At 35.5% G+C, this 15,823-nt stretch overlaps 1 protein-coding gene across 8 annotated transcripts in view; it reads right to left on the bottom strand.

Annotated features, from left to right (window-relative positions):
• The window catches only part of PTPN13 (protein tyrosine phosphatase non-receptor type 13), a 174,388-nt gene that overhangs the window by 18,549 nt on the left and 140,016 nt on the right, over positions 1-15,823 (bottom strand). For all 8 annotated transcript variants that reach the window (XM_075998654.1, XM_075998656.1, XM_075998655.1 and 5 more), the window contains 6 exons: positions 13,727-13,797; positions 9,166-9,227; positions 6,276-6,369; positions 5,291-5,428; positions 4,712-4,800; positions 1,458-1,513 (listed from right to left, as the gene is read on the bottom strand). In XM_075998654.1, the coding sequence (XP_075854769.1) occupies positions 1,458-1,513; positions 4,712-4,800; positions 5,291-5,428; positions 6,276-6,369; positions 9,166-9,227; positions 13,727-13,797 (510 nt within the window). The remainder of the gene's footprint in view (positions 1-1,457; positions 1,514-4,711; positions 4,801-5,290; positions 5,429-6,275; positions 6,370-9,165; positions 9,228-13,726; positions 13,798-15,823) is intronic.

A 15,823-nucleotide genomic window follows, 5' to 3' on the forward strand; every position in this document is an offset into this window, starting at 1 on the left:
GTACCTGATATAAAATGGTGTAGTATTTGCATATAGTCTATATATATCCTCTTGTATACTCTAGATCATCTCTAGATTACTTACTTACAATACTTAATACATTGTAATGCTATGTAAATAGTTGTTATAGTATATTGTTTTTATTTGTATATATTTTTTTACTGTTTTATTACTTTTTATTGCCCGCCCCACACCCCTTCTAAAAAATATTTTCAATCTGTGGTTGGTTGAATCCCTGAATGGCTGACTATGGTTTGTTTGCAAGGATATATTTGGAGATCCTTCCATCAGGCATTCCCTTCTCTCTCATTCTTTTGAACAGCTGCTTAGTATTTCATTGTATGAGTACCTCCTAATTTGTTGTCTCTATTATGGTGTTTTGCTACTATAAACAATTCCAGATTGTTTATAGTAAATAACGTTCTAAGAGAATAATCTTTTGTAGAAATGTCTTTGCAAATATATGGGAATGGGACTGATTCTTATTAATAGAAATAAGATTGCTAGGTTGAAGGGTATATACCACATTTCTTTGAACCTATGACCCTATCATTATAAGATACACTATTGTTTTGTTTACATCAAAAAATAAATAATATTGATGATCATAATCTTAGAGATGTTAAAACAAGAAAGTACATCCAAGGATTAGTAATATGCCAAAAAATTTATATTTTAATAGTGTTTCCAAGTGCTTCCCAAAGAGATCACACTAATTTATGCTTCCTTTTTCCTCCCTTTTCCCTGTCCAACAAAGCATAAGAGATACCTGTTTATTGACATCCTTTTCTTTTTTAGCTATTTGCTAATTATTAGGTGTATGCATTGCTACACTTATAACATGTACCCTCTTCTCTAATGCAGTCAGAAATTCACTGTAAATTTGCCTTTCTAGGAAAATACAAATAGCTCCTTTTGACTGTCAGATTATGATTTTATATGAAGTAAAATTTATGTATAATAACTTTTTTTTTACCAACTATGTATATAAAACCTTTCCTGGATAGGTTACAAAAAGATCTTATTATATATCAGAAACTGCAAAAAGAAACAGTTTTTAAAAAGTTTCTCACCTTCTTTGATTTTATTTTGTTATTAATGAAAACTAAAAAATTTGAAAAGTATAGATAAATAGAGAAACTGAAAAATAAATGACTCATAATCCTAGCAGAGGAAGCTAATTACTATCATTGTTCTTGGCACATTCCCATTTACACACTCTTTCATTTTTATCCCATAGTTAAGAGAATATTGCTAACTGTATAATAAAAGCATTTTTACATGTCACTAGAAGCCACTCCTTGTAACAAAATTTTTAAGACATTCTTAATATTCAACTAGTTCCATAATTTACCCAACACTCTTCATTTTATTGGAAAACAAATGGAAATCTACTGAGTGTTTCTTGAAAAAAAGAATGGAAGTGTTATAGACACTTTGAAAAATCATTTTCTTACCTTTCACTTTTTATGTTTTCTTCACAATGTTCTTCACAGCCATTTATTTTGGTAGACTATAATAAAGAAAAATAAATATCAAATTAGTTCATTGTAACAACAAAAAAATCAAACAACCTCATAAGGTTAATTGCCTGTGAATTATTTCCTCTATTTACTGTTACTGTTTATCCTAATATTACAAAGTGACATATGCCATTCAATTAATGTGTTAATTAATATTCAATTCATACTTCAAACAGTGGCTGAGGCATCTTTAATGGCCTAAGAATGTTTGCTGGTTGCACTTAGTCATCTTCATACTCATCTTGGCTTTTCATTTCTTATATAAGAGATTTTAATAGTAAAGTGGTAGGAAGAAAGCAAGATAAAAATCTGAATTTATGATTATTCAGATATGCACACTTGGCATATACTTTTATACTACTTCAATTTTTTTTTTTTTTTTTTTGAGACAGAGTCTCGCTTTGTTGTCCAGGCTAGAGTGAGTGCCGTGGCGTCAGCCTAGCTCACAGCAACCTCAAACTCCTGGGCTCGAGCGATCCTTCTGCCTCAGCCTCCCGAGTAGCTGGGACTACAGGCATGCGCCACCATGCCCGGCTAATTTTTTTTTTAAATATATATCAGTTGGCCAATTAATTTCTTTCTATTTATAGTAGAGACGGGGTCTCGCTCTTGCTCAGGCTGGTTTTGAACTGCTGACCTTGAGCAATCCGCCCGCCTCGGCCTCCCAAGAGCTAGGATTACAGGCGTGAGCCACAGCGCCCAGCCTATACTACTTCAATTTTAAAATCTGAAAATGGCTCTCAAGAAAATCTTAGTAGTTTCAAATGTGTTAAGTTATCTTGCCTTTTTATTATTAAATGGTTAATAAATTGTACATTTCAATATTTATCAGGACACATTATTTTCACGGATAGGGTATTCCTTTTAATGCCCTGAAATATTTGGCCCCTGTCTACCTCTACAATATCCCCTTCACTTACTAGGCTTCCAACCATGGGTCTTTTCTTTTTAAGTGCTTTAAAATTACTCATCTCTTCCTACTACAAAGCCCTGAGGATGTTCCCTACACATCCAATCTAAAATAGATTTTCTTAGTTATTCTTTTTTTATAGCACTCTAAAAAAACAGCCAAAAACTTAATAGATCTTATCACAACTTGTAATTACTTATTTATTTGTTTGTGTGATTTTTCTCTTTTCCTCTCCATTAGACTATAAGCCTCGTGAAGACAGGAATCACCTCTGTCTGTCCACCACTGGGTGCTACACACGCCTATGCCTGAGAAGTTGAAGTTTATCTCATTCACTTAACAAATATGATACCTTTTTTCTCAGGCTGGTCTCGAACTACTGAGCTCAAGTGATCTTCCCGCCTAAGCCTCCCAGAGTGATAGGATTATAGGTGTGAGCCACTGTGCCTGGCCTAAAAAAAGACTTACATTTTTAAATAATTTTGTGTGAAATACTTTTTTTATAGTTAGGATGTAAATTATTATTATAATCAAAATAATAAAAAAGATAACTTGAAGAAGTTTTCTACTATAAACTTTTGTTGTTATAGCCCATTATAAATGAGAATCTATATTATATTAACAATTCATTTTTACTTTAAAAAAAACTATTTGGTATGATATTTTTGAAATGGCAATTAAAGAGTTGTGTTTTCTTAGTTAAGATACTTTAGAGCACACATTTTAAGGGGCACTTTTAATGTTATAACTACTAAAAACATAATAGTCATTAGGACAAAATGTTCAGAAAGCTTTTTAAAAATACCATTGTTCTAATAATTATTAATATTCTGATAGTATGAAAGAACATCCTAAGTAAAACCATTAGATAATGCCACATTTTGAGATACCCAATATTTGAATAATCGATTTTTGTAGATTAAGAAATATATACTCATCAGCCATAAGATTCCTTGTATATATACATATTAATTATTTGTAAATGTTTAACAAACATAAGCATGTATGTATGAGATTGTGTGAGTACATGCATGCGTGGTGACTAATGTAACAACCCAGACCAGCATAGTTTTGACAATTTTCAAAATGTGAAGTAGGAAGACTAAGGATAATGAGGGGAATTATTCTAGAATACTAAGCAAGATTAGATTTGTAGGTCTAGGATGATACTGATTCAAAGAACCTTAAATATATAATTTATCTGGCTGGGCGCGGTGGCTCACGCCTGTAATCCTAGCACTCTGGGAGGCCGAGGCGGGCGTATTGCTCGAGGTCCGGAGTTCGAAACCAGCCTGAGCAAGAGCGAGACCCCATTTCTACTATAAATAGAAAGAAATTAATTGGCCAACTAATATATATATAGAAAAAAATTAGCTGGGCATGGTGGCGCATGCCTGTTGTCCCAGCTACTCGGGAGGCTGAGGCAGCAGGATTGTTTGAGCCCAGGAGTTTGAGGTTGCCGTGAGCTAGGCTGACGCCACAGCACTCACTCTAGCCTGGGCAACAAAGCAAGACTCTGTCACACACACACACAAAAAATTATATATATATATATATATATATATATATATATATATATATATATATATATAACTTATCTACTATTTCATGTTTTTTCTTAGGGCAATGTCCCATAAGATTCAAAGTTTTAAGATTTTAAATAAGAATTTGAAAAGTGTAGAAGTACATTTTTGAAAAATAATAATTTATTTTCTTTCTTTTTTTAATTTGAGGGAATTTGAGTAATGACTCTTTCACTGGGATAGGATGACACTTTTTTTTTTTTTTTTGAGACAGAGTCTTGCTTTGTTGCCCAGGCTAGAGTGAGTGCCGTGGAGTCAGCCTAGCTCACAGCAACCTCCAACTCCTGGGCTCAAGTGATCCTTCTGCCTCAGCCTCCAGAGTAGCTGGGACTACAGGCATGCGCCACCATGCCCGGCTAATTTTTTGTACATATTTTTAGTTGGCCAATTAATTTCTTTCCATTTATAGTAGAGACGGGGTCTCGCTCTTGCTCAGGCTGGTTTTTAACTCCTGACCTCGAGCGATCCGCCCGCCTCGGCCTCCCAGAGTGCTAGGATTATAGGCGTGAGCCACCGCGCCTGGCAGGATGACAGTTTAATGTAACAAGTGAAATTATTAATAATCTCCATTTTCTTTCTAAATGTAAACTTTTCAGTAAAACGAGCAATAATCTCTGATTATTTCACCTTCTGGATTAAAACATATAATTCTAACAAGTTGTAGTATTCTAGGCTGTTCTAGAAATTATTCTTACCTGAGAAAAATCCTCAGGTAAAGGTGAACCATCACAGTCTGTATCTTCTGCTCTCTCTTCTGGTAACTTCCCATTTGTCTTCAGCATACCTAGGAGAGAAATATATAGGCCAAGAGGAATTAATAAAATTATTGAGGAAGTAGAAAAGTTTTCATTTGCCTGCAAAAGAAGGCAGTATATGGACTAATATCTATGAATAGTTTCAATGTTCTAACTAGAAAACTTAGGATAAATGACAATATACATGCAGTACAAAATTTATGGTTCAACTTATCTACTAAAATTACAACACCCTCAAGAATGGTTTACTATCAACTGAGAGAATGTTTGGATTAACACTTCCAAAAGTAAAAGCCGTAATGTCAATGATACATTTTGAAATCTCACTAATAATGTAACCCACCCACAAATATGGAAGAGAAAAAATAGGAGACAATAAATCTTATTTTATTTCTGAAATATTACCCACTAATAAGGAATAGGGGAAAACACTAATGCATTACATATTTACACCAAAAATGCTCCCTAAGATGGCCTTGTCCTCCTTAGGGTGTCAATTTATGTATCTAATTCATCTACCTGAAACACAGGCATCTCCTGCTGCATTATTTTGGTTTAAAAGATTCTGGGCTTCCTCATCCACAACATCTAGCAGAGACTGGATGACTTCAGCTTCTTGAGGGTCATCATAAATGTCATCTTCTTGAATATCAGATTCTTGAAAAGCAATAATTTACATGGGGTTTTACTTTAAAAACAGTGACATAAGAAAGAGACAAACTATTGAATAGAAGTTGTTAGGTCCTTTCAAATTTTAAGTGATGGACACCCGAATTACCCTGATTTGATTAATTTACTTTGTATGCCTGTATCAAAACATTACATGTACTCTATAAAGATACACAACTATTATGTACCCATAATAATTAAAAATAAAAATTAAATTAAAAAAAGAATGCAAAGTTAAAAAAAATTTTTTTAAAGCATCCACTCTGAAAAGTAGCTATGACTGGAAAAGGAGTTTATACTAATATGATCCAGTCATGTTTAGTTCTGGAACTACTTTGGTTGCTATGACAAAAGATCACACAAATGCAACTTAAAAAAAATAAATCAAAATCAGTGTCATGATATATCTTTTCATAAGACATTAATAATTTAATGTTTGTTTTCTTAAATTAAACGAATCTCAAAGTATTAATGCATGAAAGAAACACAAAAGTTATGTTACAAAGATTAAGAATATAATAGATCAGACAAAATATCCTCAAGATACATTTTCTAAACTATTTGGTAACTTATAAATTGCTACTTCACAAAATACAGGAAACACTATTAAATGAAATAGCTATTTTTTCAATCATTTAAAAAATATTTTTAGTCTCAGAGATGAGAATGTATGCTGGACCTTTGTACATTGTTCTTTTGTTTCTATGAGCAATAATCTTTTCTTTTAAAGCTATAGTAACATGTAAGGCAAATAAATCAGAATACCTAATATTTCTTTATTACCTTTAAGTATTAGGACATTTAGAGTAATTAGATGACTGATTTGGAAAACTACCTTTGGACAGAGTCAGGTTTGCTGATCCCTTCATTTGATAAGTAGAACATTTTCCCTCAGGATACAAAACTTCAATGATTTCTTCCCTATCACCCTAAAATAAAAGCAAAGCAAATCATCAGATTACTATTTCACTAACTTCCAGGATTAGGGAGGGACTGCACACTGCCCCTCTCCTCTTCTTCTTTATTACAAGATCCCTTTTATATCTTCCCACCTTGGATCAGAGTTTCTAGGAAATATCAGTCCAGTGAAATGTGCCTAGGGATGGGCTTTCCATCCATCATCACATATGCCTGGAAATACTAGTTGAAACAACATTAAACCACTGTTTTTATTCAAGGAATTCTCACGACCCTTACTAATATAAATTTCAAGTTGCCAAAAGAGAAATCTATTATGTAGTATTTCTTAAACTACCTACTTGACTGCAGAAATCTCTTTTTTGAGGCATATTTCATAAGACTTGTCTTCCTTTTATTTCTGGAGACAGAGTCTCACTCTGTCGCCCAGGCTAGAGTGCAGTGGTGTCAGCCTAGCTCATAGCAATCTCAAACTCCTGGGCTCAGTGATCCTCCTGCCTCAGCCTCCGGAGTAGCTGGGAGTATAGGTGAGCACCACCATGCCTGGCTAATTTTTTCTATTTTTAGTAGAGATGGGGTCTTGCTGTTGCTCAGGCTGGTCTTGAATCCTGACCTAAAGCAATCCTCTCGCCTTGGTCTCCCAGAGTGCTATTCTATATAATTTTTAAAAAATAATTTAATAGGATTACTAAAACTTAGAAGTTGAAAGAAAGGGGAAAAATAAATTTTTTAAGTATTTATGAGGCCATTACATGGATATAGACTCCAATTTAGCAACCTGACCCTCTGTTAGGTATATAGCTTTTCAAATCTATTCTAAGTCCTATGTGAACGTAAGAAAAACAACAGGCTATTAACTATAAAATAATAATTGAGTAGCATGTAATTTTCTAATGCAATGGTAAATTGTGAAGCACTTCATGGAGCATAGCCTATTGAAAGAAAACTGATTTGGAAAAAAATGCAAAATTAAATGATTAGAATAAATCAAAATAATTTTATACAAATAAAAGGTTATGGTTTGGCTGGCGCAGTGGCTCAGCCCTGTAATCCTAGCACTCTGGGAGGCCGAGGCAGGTGGATTGCTCGAGGTCAGGAGTTCGAAACCAGCCTGAGCAAGAGCGAGATCCCATCTCTACTATAAATAGAAAGAAATTAATTGGCCAATTAATATATATAGAAAAAAATTAGCTGGGCATGGTGGTACATGCCTGTAGTCCCAGCTACTTGGGAGGCTGAGGCAGAAGGATTGCTTGAGCCCAGGAGTTTGAGGTTGCTGTGAGCTAGGCTGCTGCCATGGCACTCTAGCCTGGGCAACAGAGCGAGACTTTGTCTCAAAAAAAAAAAAAAAAAGGTTATGGTTTATTCTGAAAGTTTTACTCCTTTCACTAAGATAAAAAGTACTCATGGTAGATGCAACAGAAATATATTTTTATAAATAGTGGTAATATAATAGCAAAAGCTTCATGAGATTGTGAAATTCCATTCTAAGTGAGATATTCATGGACATTAGCATTCAAGGACAGAATATTATTTGAAAGACTTCCTGGAAGATTTTAACTTCAACAACAAAATGTTGGCAGCCATAAACAGCAAAAGTCCTGGTTTCTAGGGTTTTATGTTAATTTAACAGAAACTCTATCCTTTTTTCTTTCAACAACGGGCTGATATTTAAAAAGACAATAAGTGCTATACAATATGAATAACACTAGAAAAAGATGAAAATTCAGTTGCTTTAGCTATGTGAAATGGAAGATTTTTGAATAAACAGAATAGTGAGTGTTGTTGTAGCTCAATTCCAACACACGCAAATATCTAGACATTTTTGTTTTTGTGTCCTAATCATTTCTGCTTTAAAATTCTTCTGCTGTAATATTTTTCAGGACTTGCTAAACCAAGTCACAAGTGTGAGATAACATAGTGAGATAAGAGGCATAGAATTTTGGGTTTCTGCTCACTAAATTATTTTTCTCCTACATTAAAGCCAGGTCATGATGAGATAAGATTTTCAGATTACTAGGAAAGCAATCCCTCAGCCCTGCATTTTACATGGAAAGCCATTCGGTCCTGTGGCTCAGAATAGATTGTATGGGATACGTGTGGGATAAAACAATTTCATGAAATGAAGATCCAGCTGTGATCATTTTGTAAATGTATCTTATGTGCCAGAAAGTAAGTCATAAAAAGGAAGCCAAACAAATGGACATACAAGTAGACTTAAAAGGAGCATGATGTGGAATTTCAATATGCATCAAACAGTTTTGTTAAATCACCCCAAGATTTTTTTGCATTAATCATAAATGACTTAAGCTCTCTCATTTTATTACACAGCAAAGTATTTTCTAAGTCTTTCAAAAGCAAGTAAACCTATTTCTTTTGCCACTTTTGTTCTTCCTCACAAGTTGCACAGATTTGATATTTGAGGGTTACTACTGGCTGACAATAATAACCCAAAGGAGCAGTTCTACTCTTATATTCTTCTCTTCCTGTGGTCTAAGAGACAACCAAAAAAGTTGTGCACATTGATTAAAAAAATCCCAGCACTAAGGGGATCTATTTAAGTGGTTAGCTTATTTAAGAGTCAAGTGTGTGCCAAATGATGTGGGGTTGCCTGAATGAGGGCTCTGTGTTGTGTGATTTACTTAGCAAGCCCTATTAGTTCAGTAAAGTATATCCTTATTATCAATATGTGTATCTAAAAAAGACAAATATTTAAATATGGAATCAGTTTGGTTCAAAACACAAACAAGTTGATTATTTAGATAAGGAGGTGTCACATGAAAGAAAGAAGGCAGCCTTTTCCTTACCTTGGAGAATGAATTATTAGGAGTGAGGGCAGGCTGGCCACAAGGGTCTACACTGTGATGACCTGGAAGGACAACACAGGAAGTTAGAGGATAAGCCAAGCAAAAACCACCATAGACACATCAAAATAATAAAGAAAACCCACATTTCTGGGGATGTTGTTATTTTTATTAGTACACTAAAAGAGGTCAAATAATGAAGTGACTTAAAACCAGGTAAAAGAAATCACATGTTGCTGGGCGTGGTGGCTCATGCCTGTAATCCTGGCACTCTGGGAGGCCGAGGTGGGCGGATTGCTCGAGGTCAGGAGTATGAAATCAGCCTGAGCAAGAGCAAGACCCCCGACTCTACTATAATTAGAAAGAAATTAATTGGCCAACTAATATATATATAGAAAAAATTAGCCGGGCATGGTGGCCCATGCCTGTAGTCCCAGCTACTTGGGAGGCTGAGGCAGGAGGATCGCTTGAACCCAGGAGTTTGAGGTTGCTGTGAGCGAGGCTGACGCCACGGCACTCACTCTAGCCTGGGTAACAAAGTGAGACTCTGTCTCAAAAAAAAAAAAAAAAAAAAAAAAAAAAAAAAATCAAATGTTAAAGAAGGGTTTACCCCAAGGAAAAAAACAATTTCTTAATCACTTGACTATTTAAGGGAAGATAGCAAGCCTTTTATCTCATTTCATAAAGACTATTAATTTATAAAATGTGGTATATGCTCACAATGGAATATTACTCAATCCTAAGAAATGACAGTGAGCTAGCACCGTTTATGCTCTCCTGGATTAAGTTTAAGCCTGTTATCCAAAGCGAGGCAACACAAGACATGGAAAATGGGCCCCACATTTACTCACCATCAAATTGGTACTGACTGATTAAAACTATGGTTTTCAAATGGTAGCAATGCTCACTAGGGATTCAGGTGGGGGAGGACCCAATCTTAGGGATGTGGCGAGCACTTCGGAGGGGAAGGGCATAACTCTAACCCTTCTTAGGGAGGGCCAAAGATATACAATGTAACCAAAATGTCAGAAAAAAACCCCCAACTTTTTAGCTGGTGGTGGGCAGGCAGGAAGGGGGGAGGAGGAAAAGGGTGTATGCTTTCATAACTTGTGTGGTGCACACCACTGGGGGATTGGACACATGGGGGGCAGGGACAATATTTGTAACCCTAACAATATTTGTACCTCCATAATATGATGAAATAAAAGGAAAAAAAAAGACTATCAATTTAACACAGGAAAACAAGTTAAGGATATAACGGAAAAGGAATTTTAATATATTTCTAAACTAAATAGTAAGCTATCAGTACAAAAATTGAATATATATATTAAAAATGAGTAAATTATGTTACAGGTAAAAAGTCACATATTTAAACAAAATTTTTGATTCATAACATTACATTTTCAAGAGATTTAGAAAGATATGGTAGAGTTTGGAAAAATTTAAAAGAAAACAAAGAAAGAAACAAACACAGGTAGTATATTCAGGAACTTCTATTTGAGAATGACATAAAAATAATTCTGCTGAGAGAGAGATGAAATTATTATAGATACATCTCTGTAATTTTGTAGATGATATTACAAAGAGTCCAAGAATGTCTTTTAATATTATTCGTAAGAGATATAATACATTATTAAACTTCTAGGAAAAATAATAAGAGTATTTCAATAATAAGCCACTGGTTCAAAAATCACATTGGAACAGTATGAAACATAATAGTTTTTTATTTGTGATCTCTCTTTCCTGTTCCCCTAACTACTTCCTTCTCCCCTCTTTGCCCCTAGGCAATCACTGATCTGCTTTCTGTCACTATGATTTATATTGTCTACAACTGTGTATAAATGGAATTGTACAGTATGAACTCTTTTTTTTTTTGGTCTGGCTTATTTCACTCAACATACTTAGAGGTTATTTAAATTATTTTGTTGCATGTTATCAACAGACTATTCCTTTTTGTTGCTGAGTAGTTCCCCATTGTTTAGATATATTATAACTTGTTTATCCATTGGATAGTTTTTGGACATCTGAGTTGTTTCAAATTTTGGCTATTACAAGGATAATTGCTAGAAACATTTCTGTCCAAGTTTTTGTGTACGTAGCTTACTTTCCTCTCAGTAAACAAGCATGAGTGGAGTGACTGGATCATATTGTAGGCATCTGTTTAAATTTTTAAGAAATTGTCAAGCTGTTTCCAAAATGATTCTACCATTTTATATTCCTGCCATGGAAGGAGAGTTCCTATTATGGATACTGTATGCGTTTTATAACCTGTAAAGAAATTACTTCTATGGGAGTCAAGTCAGAGAACCCCATAAAGACAGACTACCAGGCAGCCTTCACAACAGCAGCAGGACAAAGCTGCTCTTTTTAGTCTAGAAAGTTACAAACAAAAGTCATCTTAGAGATCACTAGAAAAATACTCTTCTGATTACTTAGTTCACTAATGTGAACTAAAACTATATAGAGCAGCAAAAAGTACCCCTGCACTTTAGCTTTTAGAAGATAAACAACTACGATAGTTTCTTTTAGCTTCCGTTGGTATTTAGAGACTACTGCCTGATAACTAAAAGATTAGTTATGTACACATTCCCCTGTGCCTAACATTCTTCTTACTATATATATATATATATATATATATATATATTTTTTTTTTTTTTTTTTTTTGAGACAGAGTCTTACTTTTTGCCCAGGCTAGAGTGCCATGGCATCAGCCTAGCTCACAGCAACCTCAAACTCCTGGGCTCAAGCAATCCTTCTGCCTCAGCCTCTCAAGTAGCTGGGACTACAGGCATGCGTTACCATGCCCGGCTAAGTTTTTCTATATATTTTTAGTTGGCTAATTAATTTCTTTCTATTTTTAGTAGAGACGAGGTCTTGCTCTTGCTCAGGTTGGTTTTGAAATCCTGACCTTGAGCTATCCTCCCGCCTTGGCCTCCCAGAGTGCTAGGATTACAGGTGTGAGCCACCGCGCCTGGCCTCTTCTTACTATAATAACACTAGCAATAAAAGCTGTATTTATTGAGCCTGATAATACAAATGAGTATGAAATCAGACTTCCTGGGTTTAAACTCTGACTCTACTCTTTACTAACTCTGTGAGCTTGGGCAAATTATGAAACTTCTTTGTCCCTCAGTTTCCCTTTCTAAATAACGAGGATAATAGTAACACTAGTCTTATGGGATTGTTATGAGGCCTAAAGAACTTGGAAGAAATGCATAGATCAGAATCAGGATTAAATTAATGACAACTGTTGCCACAACTACTATTTTACTGTTACTTCTATCATTATATTAGAATATAAGGCAGATGCTTTGTTTGTCTGTTGCTATATTAACAATGCCCAGAAGAGTGCCTGGTACAAATTAGAAACTTAAATAATGGCTGTTACTATGTGACAAGCATTATGGTAAGTGTTTCAAATGTACTACTATATTTATGCCTTGTTACAACATTATAAGGTAGATACTAATAATATTTTTTCTTTTTCTTTCTTTTTTTTTTTTGAGACAGAGTCTCGCTTTGTTGCCCAGGCTAGAGTGAGTGCCGTGGCGTCAGCCTAGCTCACAGCAACCTCAAACTCCTGGGCTCAAGCAATCCTGCTGCCTCAGCCTCCCGAGTAGCTGGGACTACAGGCATGCACCACCATGCCCGGCTAATTTTTTCTATATATTTTTAGTTAGCCAATTAATTTATTTCTATTTATAGTAGAGACGGGGTTCTCACTTTTACTCAGGCTGGTTTCGAACTCCTGACCTCCAGCAATCCACCCGCCTCGGCCTAATAATATTCTTATTTTACTTGTAGGAAATAGAGGCTTGTATATGGCTCAAGTAAGGTCACACAGGACTTATAAACTCAGGTCTACCAGGCTCTAAATTCCACGGTGCACTCTGTTCTACTATTTTCCATTGTACACTGAATTTTAGAGATGCTTTCCTTTAAAAAATTATATATTTTTTACATAGAAAGATCCTGTAAAACATTCTGGAAGGGCAATGAAAACATTTAATGACAATATCCGAATTTTGTATTTGGAAAAAATATAGTTACCTCTTTATAACTACAGGCTGAGTATCCCTTGTCTGAAATCTTGGGACCAGAAGTGTTTTGAATTTCAGATTTTTTTTGGTTTGTTTTTGGAATATTTGAATCATATTTACCATTTCAGCATGCCAAATCTAAATATCTGAAACCTGACCTGCTCTGTTTTCAACCTGGGCTGTTTCACCCCTCATTAGGTAACCTGGTGGTCCCCCGCTCCCAGGAGGTCACCATATTGATGCCAAACTTAGTGTGGACACCCGATCAGCACAGCACACTACAGCCCAAACCTCCTGGGCGCAAGCGATCCTCCTGTCTCAGCCTCCTGAGTGGCTGGGACTATAGGCGCGCAACATCGCGTACTGCCCAAAATCCGAAATCTGAAATGTTCCAGTGAGAATATCCTTTGAGTGTCATGTCAATGCTCACATGGTTTCAGATTTCCGGAGCATTTTGGATTTTCAGATTTTTGTATTAGGGATAATCCACCCGTACTTATGTCATAAAATGACTATATCCTTACCATTGGCTTTGGTTGACTTTGGAGTTGAAATGGCAGACCTCTTTGAACTGGGGACCACTGGATGACCATCTCTGTGTTGCAAAAAAAGAAAAGACACTTGAAAACTAGTTAAGATATTTGTTTAAATATCCTTTGAACCATCTGTTAACTAGCCTCAGAAGTTTTATTCTAGATGGGCTTCAGGGGGCCCAGCCACTCCCTGAAGCTGTAGACACAATTTAGGAGTCTCTTCATCTATATATTTCCTGGAAGGAGAGACTCTTGATCCAAAAAGAGTAGGAATCACTTCTTGCATAATCTTTCTTTGGGCTTCAGTTCAAAACATCACGCTGTTGCCGCTTCCATTTAAAACACTCATGACCTAATAACTTAGTTCACTGTCACTCAGTTGATAGTTTAAAGAGAGTTTAACTTAGAAGTCACAGGCCACTAAGTTTTATACATACAAAGCCCCTGATATTTTTCTCATAGATAATTTAAAGTGAAAACTCTAGATGAAATATTTATATTCAAAGGATTATAAGAAGAATGATACCACCCAATGTAAAAAACAGCCCCCAAAAATAGCACTTTGGAAATAGAGGATTAGAATACCATCTTACTGTTTCTGATACCAAAGGGAACAGGGAGATCACCTAAGGTGTACAGTGTTGGGAGAGGCAATAAGCTACGGGCACTAAGCATCCCTGTGTGGAGTAGCCCCATAGCCCCATATTCTTGCTGGGTAGCCCCAAAATACAAGGCCCTGATCTCTTTTTATCTGAGCTATTTATCAAGGTTGTGTTTATAAACAAACAACCTTGAAGAATGAGGTAACTTCTCTCCTCCTGCAAAAGACAAGCTTTCTTACAGGCTGCTATAAAATGGCAGGTTGTATATCAGTCTTCTTCTACAATACAACCCACCGCATGTGTAGGAAACCTCTAGGCCTATATACAGCACCATTATGGGACTTAGAGGACAAGGGGAACTGTCACCAACACCATGCTCATGCTGCTTGCTATGCATTGGTAATAAGTCTTTTACCTCTGATCCAGGAGTTTTATGCCTTCTGCTAGCATCCGTGAAACAATAATAGGCTAGCTTATTAACTTGCAAATAGGGTAAAATCCCAGACCCTTAACAGTTCTTGACATACAGATAATTACCACAAACTTACATCCCTCCACTATTGCTACCCTGTGGACTTTAATAAAAGAGGGCATATATATAACAGTGGAGAGAGAGCTAGAAGAATGAAGGGAAAAGTAATTGTAACTATTATTAATATATCTTTAGTGATTTATCTAAGATAAAAGTAGAAAAATAAAAGAAAGTGACTTCAGGGATGGGGTGAAGAGTGTTCTACTAATTTTGAGGTAAAACATTCAGCTAGACCTAAGGTTAGCAGAAATGTTAATTTTCACAAAAATATTTTCATAGTTGTTTGAACACTTTCCTCCCCCACTACTTAACATTCAGTTAGACCTATGAAAATAACTAGGTCAATCCAATTTTTAGAAACATATGAAGGAATCCGGCCAGGGATTACATTGAAAGAAAAAAGTATACAATCTAATTTAAAGATTCAGAAGGAACAGATAAGTTCATTATCAATGACTTAATATATTAAGTTCTATTTTGAAAGAAATAATTCATAAACAAAGAGGTGAATTTTCCCTCTATATAACTTAAGTCTGTAATATAGACAGCTTGGATTCATGTACATTGTGGTAGGCAGAATAATACAACCTCCCACCCCCCAAGATGTTTATGTTTTAATGATTATGTTCTAATCCTCAGAACCTGTGAGAATGTTACTTTAAATGGCAAAAGGGACTGCAAATGTGATCAAGTTAAGGATTTTGATATGGGTGGGGCCACTGTAATCACAAACGGCCTAATAAGTGAAAGAGGGAGGCAGAAAACTCAGAGTCAGAGAAAGAGAAGTAGCAACAGATGTAGAGGGTACTGCAGTAGTTGGCTTTGCAGATGGAAGGAGACCATAAGCCAAGGAATGCTGGCGGGCTCTGGAAGGTGGAAAAGGCAAGGAAATGGATTTTCTCCTGGAACCTGCAGAAGAAATGCAGCCCTGCCGACACCTTGATTTTAGCACAG

The sequence above is a fragment of the Microcebus murinus genome, chromosome 29 (assembly GCF_040939455.1).
Source record: "Microcebus murinus isolate Inina chromosome 29, M.murinus_Inina_mat1.0, whole genome shotgun sequence".
Taxonomy (NCBI): domain Eukaryota; kingdom Metazoa; phylum Chordata; class Mammalia; order Primates; family Cheirogaleidae; genus Microcebus; species Microcebus murinus.